Source organism: Heptranchias perlo, chromosome 7, assembly GCF_035084215.1.
Source record: "Heptranchias perlo isolate sHepPer1 chromosome 7, sHepPer1.hap1, whole genome shotgun sequence".
Classification (NCBI taxonomy): Eukaryota; Metazoa; Chordata; class Chondrichthyes; order Hexanchiformes; family Hexanchidae; genus Heptranchias; species Heptranchias perlo.
Genome location: NC_090331.1, coordinates 41,641,097 through 41,658,893, shown reverse-complemented (window position 1 = coordinate 41,658,893; position 17,797 = coordinate 41,641,097). Strand labels below are relative to the sequence as shown.

At 42.2% G+C, this 17,797-nt stretch overlaps 1 protein-coding gene across 1 annotated transcript in view; it reads left to right on the top strand.

Moving 5' to 3' along the window:
• The window catches only part of LOC137323999 (sodium-driven chloride bicarbonate exchanger-like), a 174,002-nt gene that overhangs the window by 136,651 nt on the left and 19,554 nt on the right, over nt 1–17,797 (top strand). The window contains exons 17-21 of the mRNA XM_067988170.1: nt 3,085–3,246; nt 4,826–4,939; nt 7,708–7,869; nt 12,094–12,345; nt 13,445–13,513. Coding sequence (XP_067844271.1) covers nt 3,085–3,246; nt 4,826–4,939; nt 7,708–7,869; nt 12,094–12,345; nt 13,445–13,513 — 759 coding nt within the window. The remainder of the gene's footprint in view (nt 1–3,084; nt 3,247–4,825; nt 4,940–7,707; nt 7,870–12,093; nt 12,346–13,444; nt 13,514–17,797) is intronic.

Here is a 17,797-nt window from a genome sequence, read left to right as displayed (position 1 = left end):
ACAATGTGAAAATTCTGATACAAAGCATTCAGGGTAATTAGTTTACTGGAATAAAATGATATCAAATTTAGTGTGTAAGTAATCTGTTCTTGCCTATTTCTCACACTATAAATTTTGCCATAGAGGAAGTGCAGCGAAGGTTCACCAGACTGATTCCTGGGATGGCAGGGCTGCCGTATGAGGAGAGATTGGGTCGACTCGGCCTGTATTCACTCAAGTTTAGAAGAATGAGAGGAGATCTTATTGAAACATATAAAATTCTGACAGGGCTGGACAGATTGAATGCAGGGAGGATGTTCCCGATGGCTGGGGGGTCCAGAACAAGGGGTCACAGTCTCAGGATACGGGGTAGGACATTTAGGACTGAGATGAGGAGAAATTTCTTCACTCAGAGGGTGGTGAACCTGTGGAATTCTCTACCACAGAAGGCTGTGGAGGTCAAGTCACTGAATATATTTAAGAAGGAGCTAGATAGATTTCTAGACACAAAAGGCATCAAGGGGTATGGGGAGAGAGCAGGAATATGGTATTGAGATAGAGGATCGGCCATGACCATATTGAATGGCGGAACAGGCTCGAAGGGCCGAATGGCCTACTCCTGCTCCTATTTTCTATGTTTCTATGTTTACAAATATAAGGGAATGACTTGTACTCTAGTGTGACTTGTAATAGTGAACAACTTCTATGTGGTAGTTATAGTGTGGCTACTGAGATTTCTTTTAGCTATTGTGTTTTTTTTTGCATTTGAAGTCAGGTTAGATTATATAGGATTTGTGGTACTAATGTAGTGCTTTCCGGCCTATTTCAGCACGACTAGTTACCATAAATTTGCTAACCGCTGGCATCTTGTAAAGGTCACTGCCGTGCTGCTACCAGGCTTTGTTCCCAAATTTGCCCCAAGATTCTGATGTGGGTTTGATTGGTCGTTTGTCAGACCTTGCTGGCTCCTCATTGGCTGCCCCATTTTCCCTTTGTACAGCAAGCAATTAGGAAGGAAAATGGTATGTTAACCTTGCAAGGAGGTTGGAGTATAAGAGTAAGGAGGTCTTGCTGCAATTATATAGGGCACTGGTGAGACCACACGTGGAGTACTGTGTACAGTTTTGGTCTCCTTACTTAAGGAAGGATATACTTGCCTTAGTGGGGGTGCAACAAAGGTTCACTAGGTTGATTCCAGGGTTGAGGGGGTTGTCCTAGAAGGAGAGATTGAGTAGAATGGGTCTATATTCTCTGGAGTTTAGACGAATGAGAGGTGATCTCATAGAAACGAATAAAATTCTTAGAGGGCTTGACAAGGTAGATGCTGAGAGGCTGTTTCCCCTGGCTGGAGAGCCTAGAACTAGGGGTCATAGACTCAAGATAAGGGGTCGGCCATTTAGGACTGAGATGAGGAAAATTTTCTTCACTTAGGGTTGTGAATCTTTGTAATTCTGTACCCCAGATGCCTGTGGATGCTCAGTCATTGAGTATATTCAAGACTGAGATCGATAGATTTTTGGACACTAAGGGAATCAAGGGATAAGGGAATAGGGTGGGAAAGTGGAGTTGAGGTAGAAGTTCAGCCATGATCTTATTAAATGACGGAGCAGCCTACTCCTATTTCTTATGTTTTTGCGTTCTTATGTTTTGTAAGTGAAAGATTCTGGGATGCTGAATCTGCAGTGAACTTTCACATTCTGGAATTCCCTCCCTAAACCTATCTGCTTCCCTTGCCTCCTTTAACACTCTCCTTAAAAGCCACCTCTTCGACCAAGATTTTGGCCACCTATCCAAATATCTCCATCTTTGACTTGGTATCCATTTTCTTTCTTACACCTGGGATATTTTTTCTACACTAAAGGTGTTATATAAATGGAAGTTGTTGTTGTTGATGGCTTTTGCACTATGTACTGCCATCTGCTCTGTTGAGATAACCCTTCACCTGACTACTCACACTGCTGCAATGTTGGCAAGTGCTTTTTCTACATAAAAAAACCAATAAGAAATATTTCTGGTTCACAATACATATCAGTGATTTGGATGAGGGAACTGAATGTAACATTTCCAAGTTTGCAGACGACACAAAGCTGGAGTGGAATGTGAGCTGTGAGGAGGATGCAACTAGGCTCCAGTGTGATTTAGACAAGTTGGGTGAGTGGGTAAGAACATGGCAGATGCAGCATAACGTGGATAAATGTGAGGTTATCCACTTTGGTTGTAAAAACAGAAAGACAGATTATTATTTGAATGGTGATAGATTGGGAAAAGGGGAGGTGCAACGAGACTTGGGTGTCCTTGTACACCAGTCGCTGAAAGCGAGCATTCAGGTGCAGCACTCAGTTAGGAAGGCGAATGGTATGTTGGCGTTCATTGCAAGAGGATTTGAGTACAGGAACAGGGATGTCTTACTGCAGTTATACAGGGCCTTGGTGAGACCACATCTGGAGTATTGTGTGCAGTTTTGGACTCCTTATCTGAGGAAGGATGTCCTTGCCATGGAGGGAGTGCAACGAAGGTTTACCAGACTGATTCCTGGGATGGCAGGACTGACGTATGAGGAGAGATTGGGTCGACTAGGCCTATATTCACAGAGTTTAGAAGAATGAGAGGTGATCTCATCGAAACATATAAAATTCTAACAGGACTAGGACCTCTGTACCTGAGGAAAAGGAACCATTTACAATGTCAGCTTGCATGGGGGCCACAAAGGGAAGTTGGATGATCAGTAGTTTCGTGGGAATGGGGTCAAGAGACCAGGAGGTGGGTCTCGTGGATAAGATAAGCTCAGAAGGGCATGAGGAGAGATAGGAGCAAAACTTGTGAAAAATGCAGGTTCAGGGCTAGAAATAAATTCACACTAGCTAGTGTGGCATAAAGTGGAGGTGAAAAATATACCCCAAATGAATGAATAGTTGTACTTTTTTTTCAGATAACATACATTTTAAGAAGAATTATTTCATTCATGCTGTGCCATTTAATGACATGACTACTTATTGTGGTACTGTAAATTTGTCAATATAACCACCTCAAAGATTACGTTTACAAATTTCTGTTACACTTTAATCTGTGAGCTATTGATATCTATTGTACATGTTTTTGTTTTAGGAGTGTATAACATTTCATGGAAAGTTTTTCGGGACAGCCTGTGGACATCATGGTCCGTATGTTCCAGATGTTTTGTTCTGGTCTATTATATTGTTCTTTTCCACATGTACGTTATCACACTTCCTGAAGCAATTTAAGACCAGCCGGTACTTTCCTACCAAGGTACATGGTTTTATTATTACAGCTCGACTATGTTTTGAAGGGAAACTGTCTTTGTTACAAATGTTTGGCAATACTTTTTTGTTAAGGGAGACAAAAGACCTATGAGTCATTTTCATCACAGTGATATCATGTGCAAAATGCACGATGATGTATTTCAGTGTGACTTATGTTATAACATTATAGCTACAAACAACTTATAAGAGGTTTGCTAAACGTTTTTCATGAAATCAGTGCCTCTTTTAATTTGCTGTTTATTAGTACAGAAAGCGTTACCATCTAGTGCATAGCAGGAGAATAGCAGTTATTTGAAAGCAAGTGTGGGTTAGAAATGGTACAATTTTGCTGTATAATAATATTGGTTATCAGTACTATGAAATTAAGTTTTGTGTGTTGCTTTTTGGGCTGAAACAGTAGGAAACAACAAAATATTATTAGTCTTTCCTGACTGTTGAAGTACCACTCTCTTCCAGCATGAGGTGCTCCACCTCCAACTGAGATATTAATTAGAAACTTTAAAAAAAATACAGTTTTGTTGTCACATTTGCACACATTGCACCATAGCAAAAACTTTACTCTGGCACAATGCAGTTTTATAATTTGAAGATGGCACAAAGTACATTTGTAACTTTTAAAAAATCTTAATCCAAAGATCCTCCTTTCTACTTTGTTATGCAGTAATTTTAATTCCTGATCCCACAATGGAGCGTGTTAGTGCAATGTTATGTCCCTTTGCTTCGATTAATGAAAGTGTTTGGAGTCATTAGGATTGATTTTAACTCTCGGGTGGCTGGCTGGCAGAGTATATGGGCCGGGCGACTAATGTTGCCAGTGGGAGGCCCAGTCCATTTTGAGGGCTGGGCTTCATAACCATGTTGCCAGCGAGCTGCTTGCTGGCTCTGGACCGGTGAAATATCTGGCCGTCCACAGGTTGACTGGCCAGCAGGAAGGTAGGTCTGGGGCGGGGGGCGGGGGGTGGGGGGCGGGGGGACCAATCGTGGAGAGGGAGGAGCCCAGGGTAGTAGCAGCCCACATTATTCTCTGTGGAGCATGGAGAACTCCTGCTCCTCCTGACCCTATAAAAATAATTCTGAACTTACCTTTGTGGGGCTTCTTCTTTGCCACTGTCATTCCCAGTTGAATGTAGCCCATGAGACTGGAAGTGGTTCAAAGAAAGGCTACAGACATCCGGACTGAGCAAACAAGTGCATTTTTGTCTTTTTCTCCAGCTCCCCTCCTGCTGGCACTCTTTGCCGCTCACTCCTGCATGCTGGCACAGTGTCCTTCTCCCGCATCCATGCTGGCATTCTGTCTCTTATCCCATTTTCCCCTAATGCAAGCAGTGTTCCTTTCCCTCCTCCATTCTGACATTGTATTCCTCTCTCCCCAGTCATTGCTGGCACGTGCCCCAGCCTATGTGAGGTGCCCAAAACTTGTTTTTCATTTTTAGCATTATTCTAGACATGAAACACCTTCATTTACAATATTATGCATACATTGTAACTAATATTTCACTTTTAACTCTGTTAAATGATTGAACCTTTATAAAATATGAGCAATAAGTTTTATTTTCTTGTCACAGGTACGATCAACAGTCAGTGATTTTGCTGTCTTTCTTAGTATTGCAACTATGGTTTTAATTGATTATGGTCTTGGGATCCCATCGCCAAAGCTCCAAGTCCCCAGTGTTTTCAAGGTAGCATATCTAATTCACTCTGCAGCTTACTATAACATGGCATATTACTCGATGAGGTTTTAACAAATTGAACCAAAGAGGTTTACAGCACAGAAGGAAGCCATTAGACCCATCATGTCGGTGTCGGTTCTTTGCTGATCAATCCAAAGCTAATTCCACTGTCCTTCTCTCTTCCCATAGCTCTGCTGCAAATGTTTATTTACTCTTCCCTTAAAAGGTACGATGGCCTCTGCCTCAGCTACTCCCTGTGGCAAAGTGCCGCATGCTCTGACAACTGTCTTACATAAAGAAATTTCACCTAACCTCTTGTAACAGTTTTAAATTGATGACCCCTTGTTATGACTCCACAACTGTTAGAAATAAAGGCTGATTTTAACTTTTGGCGGTGGCAGAAAACGGGAAGAAGTGGATTGGTTACCATTATACAACCCAACCGATTTTCCTTTTAATAGAAGTCAATGGAAAGGAAAATTGAGCAAGATGTATAACGGACGTTCAATCTGTTGCCGCCCTCTTTCTGCCACTGGCAAAAGTTAAAATCAGGCCTATAATCTTTCCCTAGTCACATCATCAAAATCCTTCATAGATTTAAAAAACCTCTGTTAAATCTCCTCTTAAATCTTCTCTGCTCCATTGAAAATAGTCCCAGTATCTCAAGCTCTTCTCGTAACGATAGTTTCTTATTCTTGGTCTCATCCTGATGAACCAATGCTTTTTCTGGAATTAATGTCCTTTAATAAGACAGAAAGGCTGGACTTTAGAAATTACCATTGAGGATATTAGTGGATAAATGTTTAACCTGTTGTTCCATATTCCTCTATCCATTATGTTCGAAGAGGCACCAACCTATTTATTTTAAATGAGTTTCTGACCTGTTAACTTAGCAGACAAAGGATGGCTATGTGAACGTGTTAAGCATTTATCAGCTAATGTTGTCTGCATTAATTTCTAGGCTTTGGTTGATTAAGCTATTAAAGTAGGCTATTTATGTTTGTCAATTACTAAATTGTTAGTTTTACACAATTAGTTTATCAGGGAGAGAGGAAAGATCATTCTCAAAGCTGTGATTGACTCAGCGAGCATTGTAAAACCATAAACATGCACCCAATAGAATATATCTTTGGAATTCCTAATGCCCATTTAAATTTTTTACTCAGGGGCTTAAATGTAGCACAAATCTCACTCTGGTTTAGCTCCACCTTGTTCATTAAGATCCATCCAGGGTGGACACCATCTTCTATCTAGTAGCTGAAATGGAGTGTATGTTGTGACATTTCATTTCCTAGTTGGTTGCTCAAAGTTTGACAAATTGTTGCTAAATTATCAATCTTCCTCTAAGAGGCTGGGAGGGTGACTGATTGGTATGGCATGCTCTGGGGAGAGATCTGGAGGAGCGGTGCCCTGCATATGGCTACGCTTTACTTGCCCTTGGTTTGGCAGATGTTGATGCTAGGTGGCAAAGTGGAAAAATTCTGCTCCCAATTTGATGAGCACAGAATATAATTGTAAAAACACATCTTGCTCAATGACTATAGTAATAATCCAGCAGCTTTTATACTGGAATAGAGCACCTCAAGCTAACCCTTCTTATAGTTTATTTAGCTTAGTACCCTGCTAGGTCATTCACTATGTCCTTACTGATGGTCGTGATAAATATGAAGCAATTCTGTCTTGTTTGGATGAGGTAGCTGTCCTTTTAAATTAGATACAGTGGGGTAGAAATTTGTCTTAGGAGGTAGTGCAAAACAAGCAGTATTGCGTTGGCCGCCGGTTGTATGTCCCGCCGGTTGTAGGTCTCGCCCGTTGTATGTCTGCCCGTTGTACGTCTCGCCCGTTGCACGTCTCGCCCGTTGTATGTCCGCCCATTGTATGTCCGCCCATTATTCAGTTCCATTGACTTCAATACTGCCCGTTTTACGCTCCTCTCCCCCCACCCCCCCCAGACCAATTTGTATCCCAATGTATGAGATCTTAAAAAGCCACCTGCTGATCAATCTTTTTTGTTACATATTTTGTGAAGTTTGTTCTTATAGTCTCTCTGATAACAGGCTTGAGATGAAATCTAATACATGATTTTCAAATATAAAGAGATTTGTTATTTTTTGAATGTGACCAGCAGTTAAGAATTTATAACAAGCAACAGGTTGAAAGCCATAAAAAGGAGCAAAAGGACAACAGTCCTCTGAGTGGGTTGTACTAACAAACTGAGAACTTCATTGAGAGGAAGGTAGGCTTTAGCTAGCTCCCATGCTGGTAAGGAGACAAGAAAGAAGGGGTTATGTACGTAAAAGTTGTGTATAGAGATACAGATTAGATTCACAACCTTTTATTATGTTCCCTTTTGAGGAGATAGATTTCTGCTGTAAATATATATATGTTATTGTCTCATATTTGCTAGTAATTGTTTATTTAATAAATTTGCTTAATATTTTAAGACTGGATTGAGGTCTAATGTGATGTTCTATCACTTATTGAAGGAGTACAAATAAACTTTGTGAAGGCATAAGAATAATTCCAGTAGCTTAAAAATAATTGACAGATTGAGGCTTTCTACTTGTTGTCCTCGTTGCATACCAAACATTTTATCTGGATAGCAAGGCCAACGAAGATGTTCTCACAGTCACAGAGTTAGGAGAGTGATCTAAAAATTTAGCCAAAAATTTAGAGTAAAGAAGGGCAGAAAAGATCACAAAATTTAACAGTGGTATGTCAGGAATCTGTTTCATTGTAAATAATTTGATGGTTATGTGATTTTTTTTTTGTTCTAGCCAACTCGAGATGACCGTGGTTGGTTGATTAATCCTTTGGGTCCAAACCCATGGTGGACTGTAATAGCAGCTTTTATTCCAGCCCTACTTTGTACCATACTAGTCTTCATGGACCAGCAGATCACTGCTGTTATAATCAACAGGAAGGAACACAAATTAAAGGCGAGTGTACACATGTGATCTTTGAATAAATTACAAATTTCAATTAATGTATTGCTTTATCTACTTGAGTTTGTGTTTGTTTATCTCTTGTAAGGCATGTGCTTGATTACATAGACTAGGTTTGGAACTTTGTCATTGTTTTTACAGTAATAATAGACTTGCGCAAGTTGATAAAAAAAAATTATTCCAACACTGCTGGACTCTGGGGAATTTTACTTGCTGTATGTTACAAAGCTTAAGAAATGTACAATTTTACCCAAACCTTCAGGCAGAATCATGAGCATCTTGCCCCACTTTTACTTTATTTGAATCACTTCCTAACCTGTAGGGGTCCTAGCTATGTCTGCCTTTTTGTGGGATATGTGGAACATTTCTTGTTCCAGTCCTACTCAGGTTCCCTCCTTCCCCTCTTTTTCCGGTACATTGATGACTGTATTGATGCCATGACCTGCTCTCGCCCCGAACTGGAAAATTTAATCAACTTTGCTTCCAATTTCCACCCTTCCCTCAGTCCATCTCCGACTCTTCCCTTCCCTTCCTCGACTTCTCTATCTCCATCTCGGGATAGGCTGTCAACCAATATCTACTATAAGCCCACTGACTCCCACAGCTACCTTGGTTACAGTTCTTCCCACCCGCTTCCTGTAAGGACTCTATTCCATTATCCCAGTTTCTCCATCTCCATCGCTTCTGTTCTGACGATGCCACCTACCACACCAGTGCTTCTGATAGGTCTTCCTGTTTCTTCAACCGAGGATTGTCCTCCACTGTAATTGACAGGGGCCTCGACTGTGCCCGTCCCATTTCCCACGCTTCTGCCCTCACCCCTTCCTCTCCCTCCCAGAACCACGATAGAGTGCCCCTTGTCCTCACTTTCTACCCCATCAGCCTCCGTATTCATCCTCTGCCATTTCCGCCACCTCCAGCGCGATGCCACCACCAAATACATCTTCTCTTCCCCTCTCCTTTCAGCATTTCAGAGTGACCGTTCTCTCTGCAACACCATGGTCCACCTTTCCATCACCCCCAACACCCACTCCCCTTCCCACGACATCTTCAAGCACAGCAGATGCAACACCTGCCCTTTCACTTCCTCTCTTCCCATAATCCAGGGCCCCAAACACTCCTTCCAGGTGAAACAGCGATTTACTTGTACTTCGTTCAATTTAGTATACTGTATTCGCTGCTCACGATGCAGTCTCCTCTAAATTGAGGAGACTAAACGCAGACTGGGTGATCACTTTGCTGAACACCTCCGTTCAGTCCGCAAGCATGACCCTGACCTTCCAGTCGCTTGCCATTTTAATTCTCCATCCCATTCCCACTCTGACCTCTCTGTCCTCAGCCTCCTACACTGTTCCAGTGAAGCTCAACAGGAGTTCGAGGAACAGCACCTTATCTTTCGATTCGGGACTTACAACCTTCAGGACTCAACATTAATTTCAATAACTTCAGATAATAACCACTGCTCCCATTTTTTCGGGCAGCAGTTGCTGTTGCCATCTAGTCCCATCTTTTGTTTCTTGTCCCATTACCACCCTCCTTGCCCTGCACCATCATCCCTTTTGTCAGTTAATCACTCCTGCCCTCCACCCTATCACAGAGTTCTTTTCTCCCCCTCCCCCCCACTTTCCCTGGCTCTGTACTTGCTTAAAAACTATAAAATCTTTAACTTCTTCTAGTTCTGACGAAAAGTCATCAACCAGAAATGTTGTGGGTGATTTTAAACCCCAAGAATGAGTGGGTTGGGGGTGGATGGGAGTTGAAAATAGTTGTTTTTATGGGCTGCAAATGCGAAATTTTCGGATTTTGCATTCCCAGTGGGAGGCCTGTACTTTTACGTGCCGACGTTAAACCCGGAAATAAAGCTGGATTGCAGTTGCGACCCAAAAAACAACTATTTTCAACTCCCACTTGCCCCCAATCCACCCCTTCTTGTGGTTTAAAATCACCCCCGTTAACTCTGTTTCTTTCTCCACAGATGCTGCCTGTCTTGCTGGGTATTTCCAGCATTTTCTGTTTTTATTTCAGATTTCCGGCATCCGTAGTGTTTTGCTTTTGATCCTGATTAAGTAGTCTGTGATGTTATGGGAAATCGTGTTTGACAAATCTATTAGTTTTTTGAGGATGTAACTAGCAGGTTAGATAAGGGGAAATCTATGGATGTAGTATATTTGGATTTTCAAAAGGCATTTGATAAGGTGCCGCACAAGAGGCTGTTACATAAGCTCATGGGATTGGGGTAATATATTAACATGGATTGAAGATTGGACAGAAAACAGAGTAGGAATAAACGGGTAATTTTCGGGTTGGCAGGTTGTAACTAGTGGGGTGCTGCAAGGATTAGTGCTTGGGCCTCAGCTGTTTACAATATATATCAATGACTTAGATGAGGGACAGAGTGTAATGTATCCAAGTTTGCTGACAATACAAAGCTAGGTAGGAAAGTAAGCTGTGAGGAGAATGCAAAAAGGCTGCAAAGGGATATAGACAGGTTAAGTGAGTGGGTGAGAAGGTGGCAGATGGAGTATAATGTGGGGAAATGTGAAATTATTCACTTTGGTAGGAAGAATAGAAAAGCAGAATGTTTTTTAAAAGGTGAGAGACTAAGAAATGTTGGTAGTCAGAGGGATCTGAGTGTCGTTGTATATGAATCACAGAAAGTTAACATGCAGGTACAGCAAGCAATTAGGAAGGCAAATGATATGTTGGCCTTTATTGCAAGGGATTTGGAGTATAAGAGTAAGGAGATCTTGCTGCAATTATATAGGGCTCTGGTGAGACCACACCTGGAGTACTGTGTATATTTTGGTCTCCTTACCTAAGGAAGGATATACTTGCCTTAGAGGGGGTCCAATGAAGGTTCACTAGATTGATTCGTGGAATGAGAGGGTTGTCCTATGAAGAGAGATTGAGTAAAATCGGCCTATATTCTCTGGAGTTTAGAAGAATGAGAGGTGATCTCATTGAAACGTATAAAATTCTTAGAGGGCTTGACAGGGTAGATGCTGAGAGGCTGTTTCCCCTAGCTGGAGAGTCTAGAACTAGGGATCATAGTCTCAAGATAAGGGGATGGACATTTAGGACCGAGATGAGGAAAAACTTCTTCACTCAGAGGGTTGTGAACCTTTGTAATTCTCTATCCCAGAGGGCCGTGGATGCTCAGTCGTTGAGTATATTCAAGACTGAGATCGATAGATTTTTGGACACTAAGGGAATCAAGGGATATAGGGATAGGGCAAGAAAGTGGAATTGTGGTAGAAGATCAGCCATGATCTTATTGGATGGAGGAGCAGGCTCGAGGGGCCATAAGGCCTACTCCTGCTCCTATTTCCTATGTTCTTATTTGAGCCACTCCTTCCATTCATTACTTAAACCAGCATCATTAAACATTTTTACCAGCCAAGCTCTTTGATTTAATGCTTTTTTAAATGCAGGTTTATTGGTGCTGAGCACATTTACTTATAAACGGATGCACTTTTGTTGTTGTTATTGGGATACCAAACTCTACAGCCTGCCCACCCGGTTTCCGCCAGGTGGAAAGGGTTAAAATCGCCCCTCCAGTATTCTCTTTGTGTAATCTACAATTGCAGAACAACCTTCGGCAAGTTTATGTGTGATGTATGTGCAATTGATGTTAAGATAAAATTAAACTTTTCTTAGAGTTTCTTTTCATTTTTGGTGAGAAAATTGCGGCCAACAACTTGAACCAAGTCCTGTTATTCGTCTTGTCATAGTACATAACAACCTTCAATTCAAATCGTTGCAGACCTTTAAGAATTCCTTATCTTCTCTTTTTGCTCTCTGCTTTATGTCAACACATCAGAATTCTGTCTTTAAAAATATATTGTTACCAGTTTGTATTTCTGCAATTTGTTAATTTCCTTCCTTAAAGGTGGTTAAGATGCATCATTTCAGCCAATCAGTAGTAATATTGAATACTTCATAGAGATATGATGCATAACTGATATTGGAATTTAAATTTCAAGGAAGAAAATATGGCCACTATCATATGCACCCTCTTACTCCAATAGCTGATCAACCCAGAGACAATTTCAAAAATAAAATGCTATTTTATTTGCACAGTTATAGATTATGACACACTGTACATTTAATTTAGCCCTGAAATGACAAATGCCAATATATGGTTTTCCATATAGGTTGTGTCTTTTTTTTAAAAAATAGATATTTGACACTTTCTGTAATATTTTATTTGTTTCACAGAAAGGATGTGGTTACCATTTGGATTTAATAATTGTGTCTGTCATGCTTGGAATTTGCTCTATTATGGGATTGCCCTGGTTTGTGGCTGCCACTGTGCTCTCTATATCCCATGTCAACAGCCTGAAATTGGAGTCTGAATGCTCTGCACCTGGTGAACAGCCAAAATTCTTGGGTATTCATGAACAACGAGTAACTGGCCTTATGATCTTTGTTCTTATGGGGTCATCTGTCTTCATGACCTCTGTTCTACAGGTAATGTCAATATATATCAATTGTCCTCAGCATTTCAACACAAATAAAAATCTGGATTATAACAAAATAATCCAGCAATTGGCTATTAGACTAAAAGCATTTTAAATGAACATACATGAAGCATACTATATTTATTGAATGGATTTTTCTATCCAGATACTTTATGTTAAGTTGTCAAATACAGAATCTATCCAACATGAAGGGATTAAATAATTGGCAAGGATGCGCTAATCATTTAGTATTCCTTCAGTTTGCTATGCACCTTATGCACAGCTCTAAGGCTGACCTGGTCACTGTCACGGATGCCTTTTTTGACTGCAACCACTGCATGTTATTGCTCCTTGACTTCTCTGCAGCATTTGTTATATTGACCACTCCATCCTCCTCCACACCTCCCCACTTGATTCCATTTTTACCTGTCTCAACATAGCCAGGGCATCTCCAGGAATGACTTCCCCTCCCTCATGGTCACCTCCAGTTACATGGTGCCCCTCAGTGACATTATCTATGGGATCAGTTTCCATATATGTGCAGACAACACCGAGCTATACTTCTCCAACAACTCCCTTGACTCCTTGAGCACTGATATGTTGTCAGACTACTTGTCTGACATCAAGTTGTGGATGAGTCAGGGCTTTCTCCAACTGAACACTGGGAAGGCCGAAAATATCCATCTATAATTCTGTCTTATCTTGCTGAGTCTACAGTTCTGCTGCCAAGATAATTTATATTTTACCAATGAGAGCCAGTCATGCACATCTGCTGTCTGGGGGGCATCATGGAAAGCAGAGCCCAGTGTGCCTAGGGAGACTGGATCCCTATTACAAATGCAAAAGGGGGAGAATAGCACAGCGGTACGACTCTCCCAATGCAAGATCCAGTTCAAACGTGAAGATAAAAGTTGACTTCCAACAATCTGGCTGGTACCATGGGTTGTCTCATGTGCCATTAGGCATGGAAGAGAGAGAAGAAGCCTGATGTAACAGGCCACTAATGTACTTTAATATTAACAGTGAAGGCCCAAATTTTTAGTGTGAACTAATGTGAACAAAAATTTTGTATTGCACTTCGAGGGAAAACACATTTTTCTTTGTTTTAGTTTATTCCAATGCCAGTATTATATGGAGTGTTCCTATACATGGGTGCATCTTCTCTAAGAGGAATTCAGGTAAGGACTTAAATCTTTGTAACTGCATGTCTTTAAAAAAATGGTAATTTTTGTGCCTGTCAAGATAGGATGTGCCAGTGCTGCAGAATGCAACAGTTATCCACTTAGAATCCCCAGTATCCCCATCAAACAGCACCAGGACCAATATATAGCACAGATTAGATGTAGGGTAAAGCTTCCTCTATACTCCTAAGATGATTATCGATGCTAATATCAAAAGAGCAACTCCAATGTAACAGTCTTATTTTTTCCCCATTTCTCTCTCCAACTATATACTTTGCTTTCCTGGAATGAAACTGCCAAATTTGACTTAAATTATGCATAGTTTTGTAGTATGTACTAATTTTCACAGAGAGGCGGATTGAAAATACTCAGGGTCATTTTACATGGGACCCTCTAAGTATAGTCTATAGCTTGTAGAACTACCACATTTCTTGCACCAGGACAAATATGTTCATAGTGACTGGTAGATTGGTCATGGCTGGTGACTCCAGTAAGGCTGCCACAGAATCCATGGCTTGGATTTCCCTCCGAATTACTGCCCATTTTGGAGAGGATTTGGGGTGGTAAACAGAGTAAGATGGGCTGTTAGAGGCTACTGTCTCAAATTTGCCCCAAAACATCTGCACTTGAATCGTCCTCCCAAAAAAAACACCAGTCACCTTTAAGGCCTACTGGCAGCCCTACCCGCCTCATGTTAATAGGATCAAAGAGATGTGGCTAACACCTATCTCCCATTTCCCCCAATATCCAGCCCCAAACCTGCCCCAAATAATTAGCACCACTATATAAGTGGCAGTAGGAGCTGCAGAAAGATATCTCTGAGGCGGATGCGACAATGAGGAGGCCAAGGTTGGTGTTACTTTGCCTGCAAGTTGATCTGTTTAGTGCTTTGGAGGTTCAGTCAGGACTTTTGCTGCTCTACTAAAGCTCAGCTCTACTAAATGTACTGTTTTGCATTGGGGCATGAATTTCCCAATGGCAAAATCTCTATTCTACGAAGAGGAGGAGAATGAGGATATGGAAGAGAGTGGGTTGGAGGCTCCTAGAGTGAAGCATCTTAGAATGTGCCCTTCTGTAAATGCTCACACCCACTCACCAGGGTATACAGACCAAGATGGTCTTACTTAGTCTTTTCTGACTGTCAATGTCTCAGAAGGCTGTGCTTCTGCCTACTCCCCCAGAGGTTATTGAGGAACTATGTCAACTACTGGCTGAAGACCTGCAACCCACTTACACCAGTAGAACAGTATTATCTGTACTAGTCAAGATCACCGCTGCCTTGAATTTCGTAGTGTCTGGATCATTTGAGGCAGTATCTGGTGACCTTTGCCACGTAGTTAGGCAGTTGCATCAAGAAGGTCACTGATGCTCTATTCAGGAGAGCTGCCCAAGTCATATTCTTCCCTTTGGAAGCAGACAAACAAAGAGAGAGAGCTATTCAGTTCTACAGACTAGCAGGCGTCCCACAGATACAAGAAGTGATTGACCGAATGCATGCGACACTCGAAGCCCTATGTGACAACCTCCTCAATTTTATCATTAAGAAAGGTTTTCATTCTATTAATGTCCAGCTAGTGCGATACCAGTCACCTTATTTGCATGTCAATGGCAGAAACCCAGGAAGCCTTCATAACTCTTTCATCATGTGAAAAACCACCATGCCAGGCCTCATGATTCGAAGCCACGTATCCGGATGGTTCATTGGCAATCAAGGATATCCCTGCGGTCATGGCTGATGACTCCAGTAAGGCTGCCACAGACAGAATGGGACAACAGATACAAGGAGGCCAATGCTATCACAAGAAATGTCATTGGGCAGCATTTAGGAATTCTCAAGTCTCATTTTAGGTGTATGGATAAATCTGGTGAGTGCCTCAAGAATCATTGTAGCTTGCTGCGTTCTGCATAATATAGCAATGAAAAAGGGTTTTTTTGCTTCTGGAAACTGAAGACGATGAGGATGAAGATGTGGTGGAAAGACGTCCATCCTCACAGCATGAACAGAAAGGTGAGGATGTGGTTAAGGACAGCCAGCAGCCAGAGAAAGGAGGATACATTTTGTAGTCCAGTGCTTTCAATAAATAAAGGTTGAATCACCAAATAAAATCACTTTGCACCTGCCTGTTCTTCCCCATATCCTCACAAAGTCTTTCACTATCAAAGACTTCTGCCAAGTTCCTTCCTTAGACAGCAGTCTATATTTCCCCTGCCATCACTCAGAACGCTACATAAATCATGTTTATTTCACAGAACAACATATTCTTCAAAAAGTGCCAAAACTCCAATCACCCTATCTACAACTACGTCTTAACACTGTGTTTATCCTTTGTGCCATCTGACTTACTTGCTCACGCTCCCAATTTATTACTCCTACAAGGTCCTCTCTTGGTGAGATGAGGTTGAGTGGTGGGTGGCTGGGATGGATCCCTTCAGATTTAGAGGCACGATATGACTGTCATCTCAGGGAAACTGTTGTCCCAGTTTAACATCTTGCTGACAATGCAGTACTCCCTAACTACTGCACTGAAGTGTCAGCTTAGATGATGTGCTCAAGTTTGTAGTGAGGCCTGAGTCCACAATTTCTGACTCAGACAAGAGTGCTACCAGCAGAGCCAATAGGACACAATGACATAAATCAGATTGGTATAGTGACTATCACTAACCACATTTACCTGATCTGCTTCTGGCAACAGGGTTACTGAATCAATTATATCTAGTTCTTGTTTGTTGTCCATATCTACTATTGCATGAACCTTGACCTTGTCTGGCTCTTGGCCTAACATTGCAAAAAAAGTGATTACTTTTATTTACAGTTTCTGCAGAGCTGACCATCTGTGGTACTTTCTTTTTGCTGTTCATGCATTGGCCCACTGTATTTACACTGTTGTACTGGTACTGGTGGCTGCTGCTTCTACTGTTGTTCTAACATCTTAGACAGTCTTACCTAGTTCAGAGCCTGAACTGTTTGAGTTTTCTATGAAAATATTGTATTTTTTAGACAGTGGTGCTGCTGTAGACACTTGCAGACTTTGCTGTCCGTCCACCACACAATACGTCACCACACAACATGTGTGATGATATCTCTAATGTGATTTGCGTGCATCTTGGGACCAACGAAGACCAGGGAGAGTTCGGGATTTAATAGAAGGGAATCTGGAAAAAAAATTTTATGAATCCAGCAATGCGGAAAAACCTGGAAATTTATTGGTGGAAATCAGAAAAACAATTTTGAAGATCCCGAAGTATATTCAGAATTTTCTCTGATTTTGTGCAGAATCACTGAACTTCTAACATTGTGTTTATACAAGCAAGAAGTCAGACATTCTGGGGGGAATTTTAAACCCCCCATGACGGGTGGGGGAGGGACAGTGGGGGGGTTAAATTGTTAAAAATATGAAACCTGACCCAACCCGCCGCAAAAACGCTTACTTCTGGTTTAACCGAGGCGGGTTGGGGGATGGCTGAGTAACCCGCTCTGGAGATGCGGGTCAGTGATTATAATATTTAAATGAGGCTCCGTTCCTCAGATTTTGGCAGTCAGTTTGATTTAATGGCTGCGGCCGGGTTTCCCAGGGTTCGGGAAACACGGCAGCTGAAGGGAAGCAAGAACTGACAAATCCAGCGGTTATGTGCATTTCCAGCACTGCTTGCGGGCCAGGAGGAGCAGGAGTGCTTCCCCTGGTCCTCCAAGCAAACCTTCTGCCACAAACCTTCCCCCCCACCCCCCCCCCCTCCCCCAGCGATCCACTGAACACCCCCTCCGAGATCCGTCGACCCTCCACGATCCGCCGACCCCTCCGAGATCCGCCGAACCCTCTCCACGATCCGCCAAACCCCCTCCACGATCTGCTGACCTCCAAGCCCCCCACCCCCGATCGAGCCCCACCCCACCAACCCCCGATCTCCTCAATCCTTTTTACAGCAGACTTTTGAGTCCGGCAGCTGGCCAGCCTTCAGTCTGACCGGCTGCCTTGCGGGATATGGAGTAAAAAAAATTCTAATGGGGTCGTGTCATTAAACTCGGCAGGACTTTCGCCTTCTCTGTATTTCTGGGTTTCCCGGCCACTGACAAGCAGCCCCACTCCCTCCCCGTCTCCCCGTAAATATCAGGGCCTTTTCTTAACAACACCATTTTATTTACAAAACCCCTTGTTGCTTCAGGCACTCGACTTTCAGACTGACTGATACTATGGCCCCGATATTTATGGGGTGGCAGGGAGGGTATGGAGAGGGCGATAATGACCGGGCAATGCGTTGAGGCCTGGGACGTGGTGGTCCTGC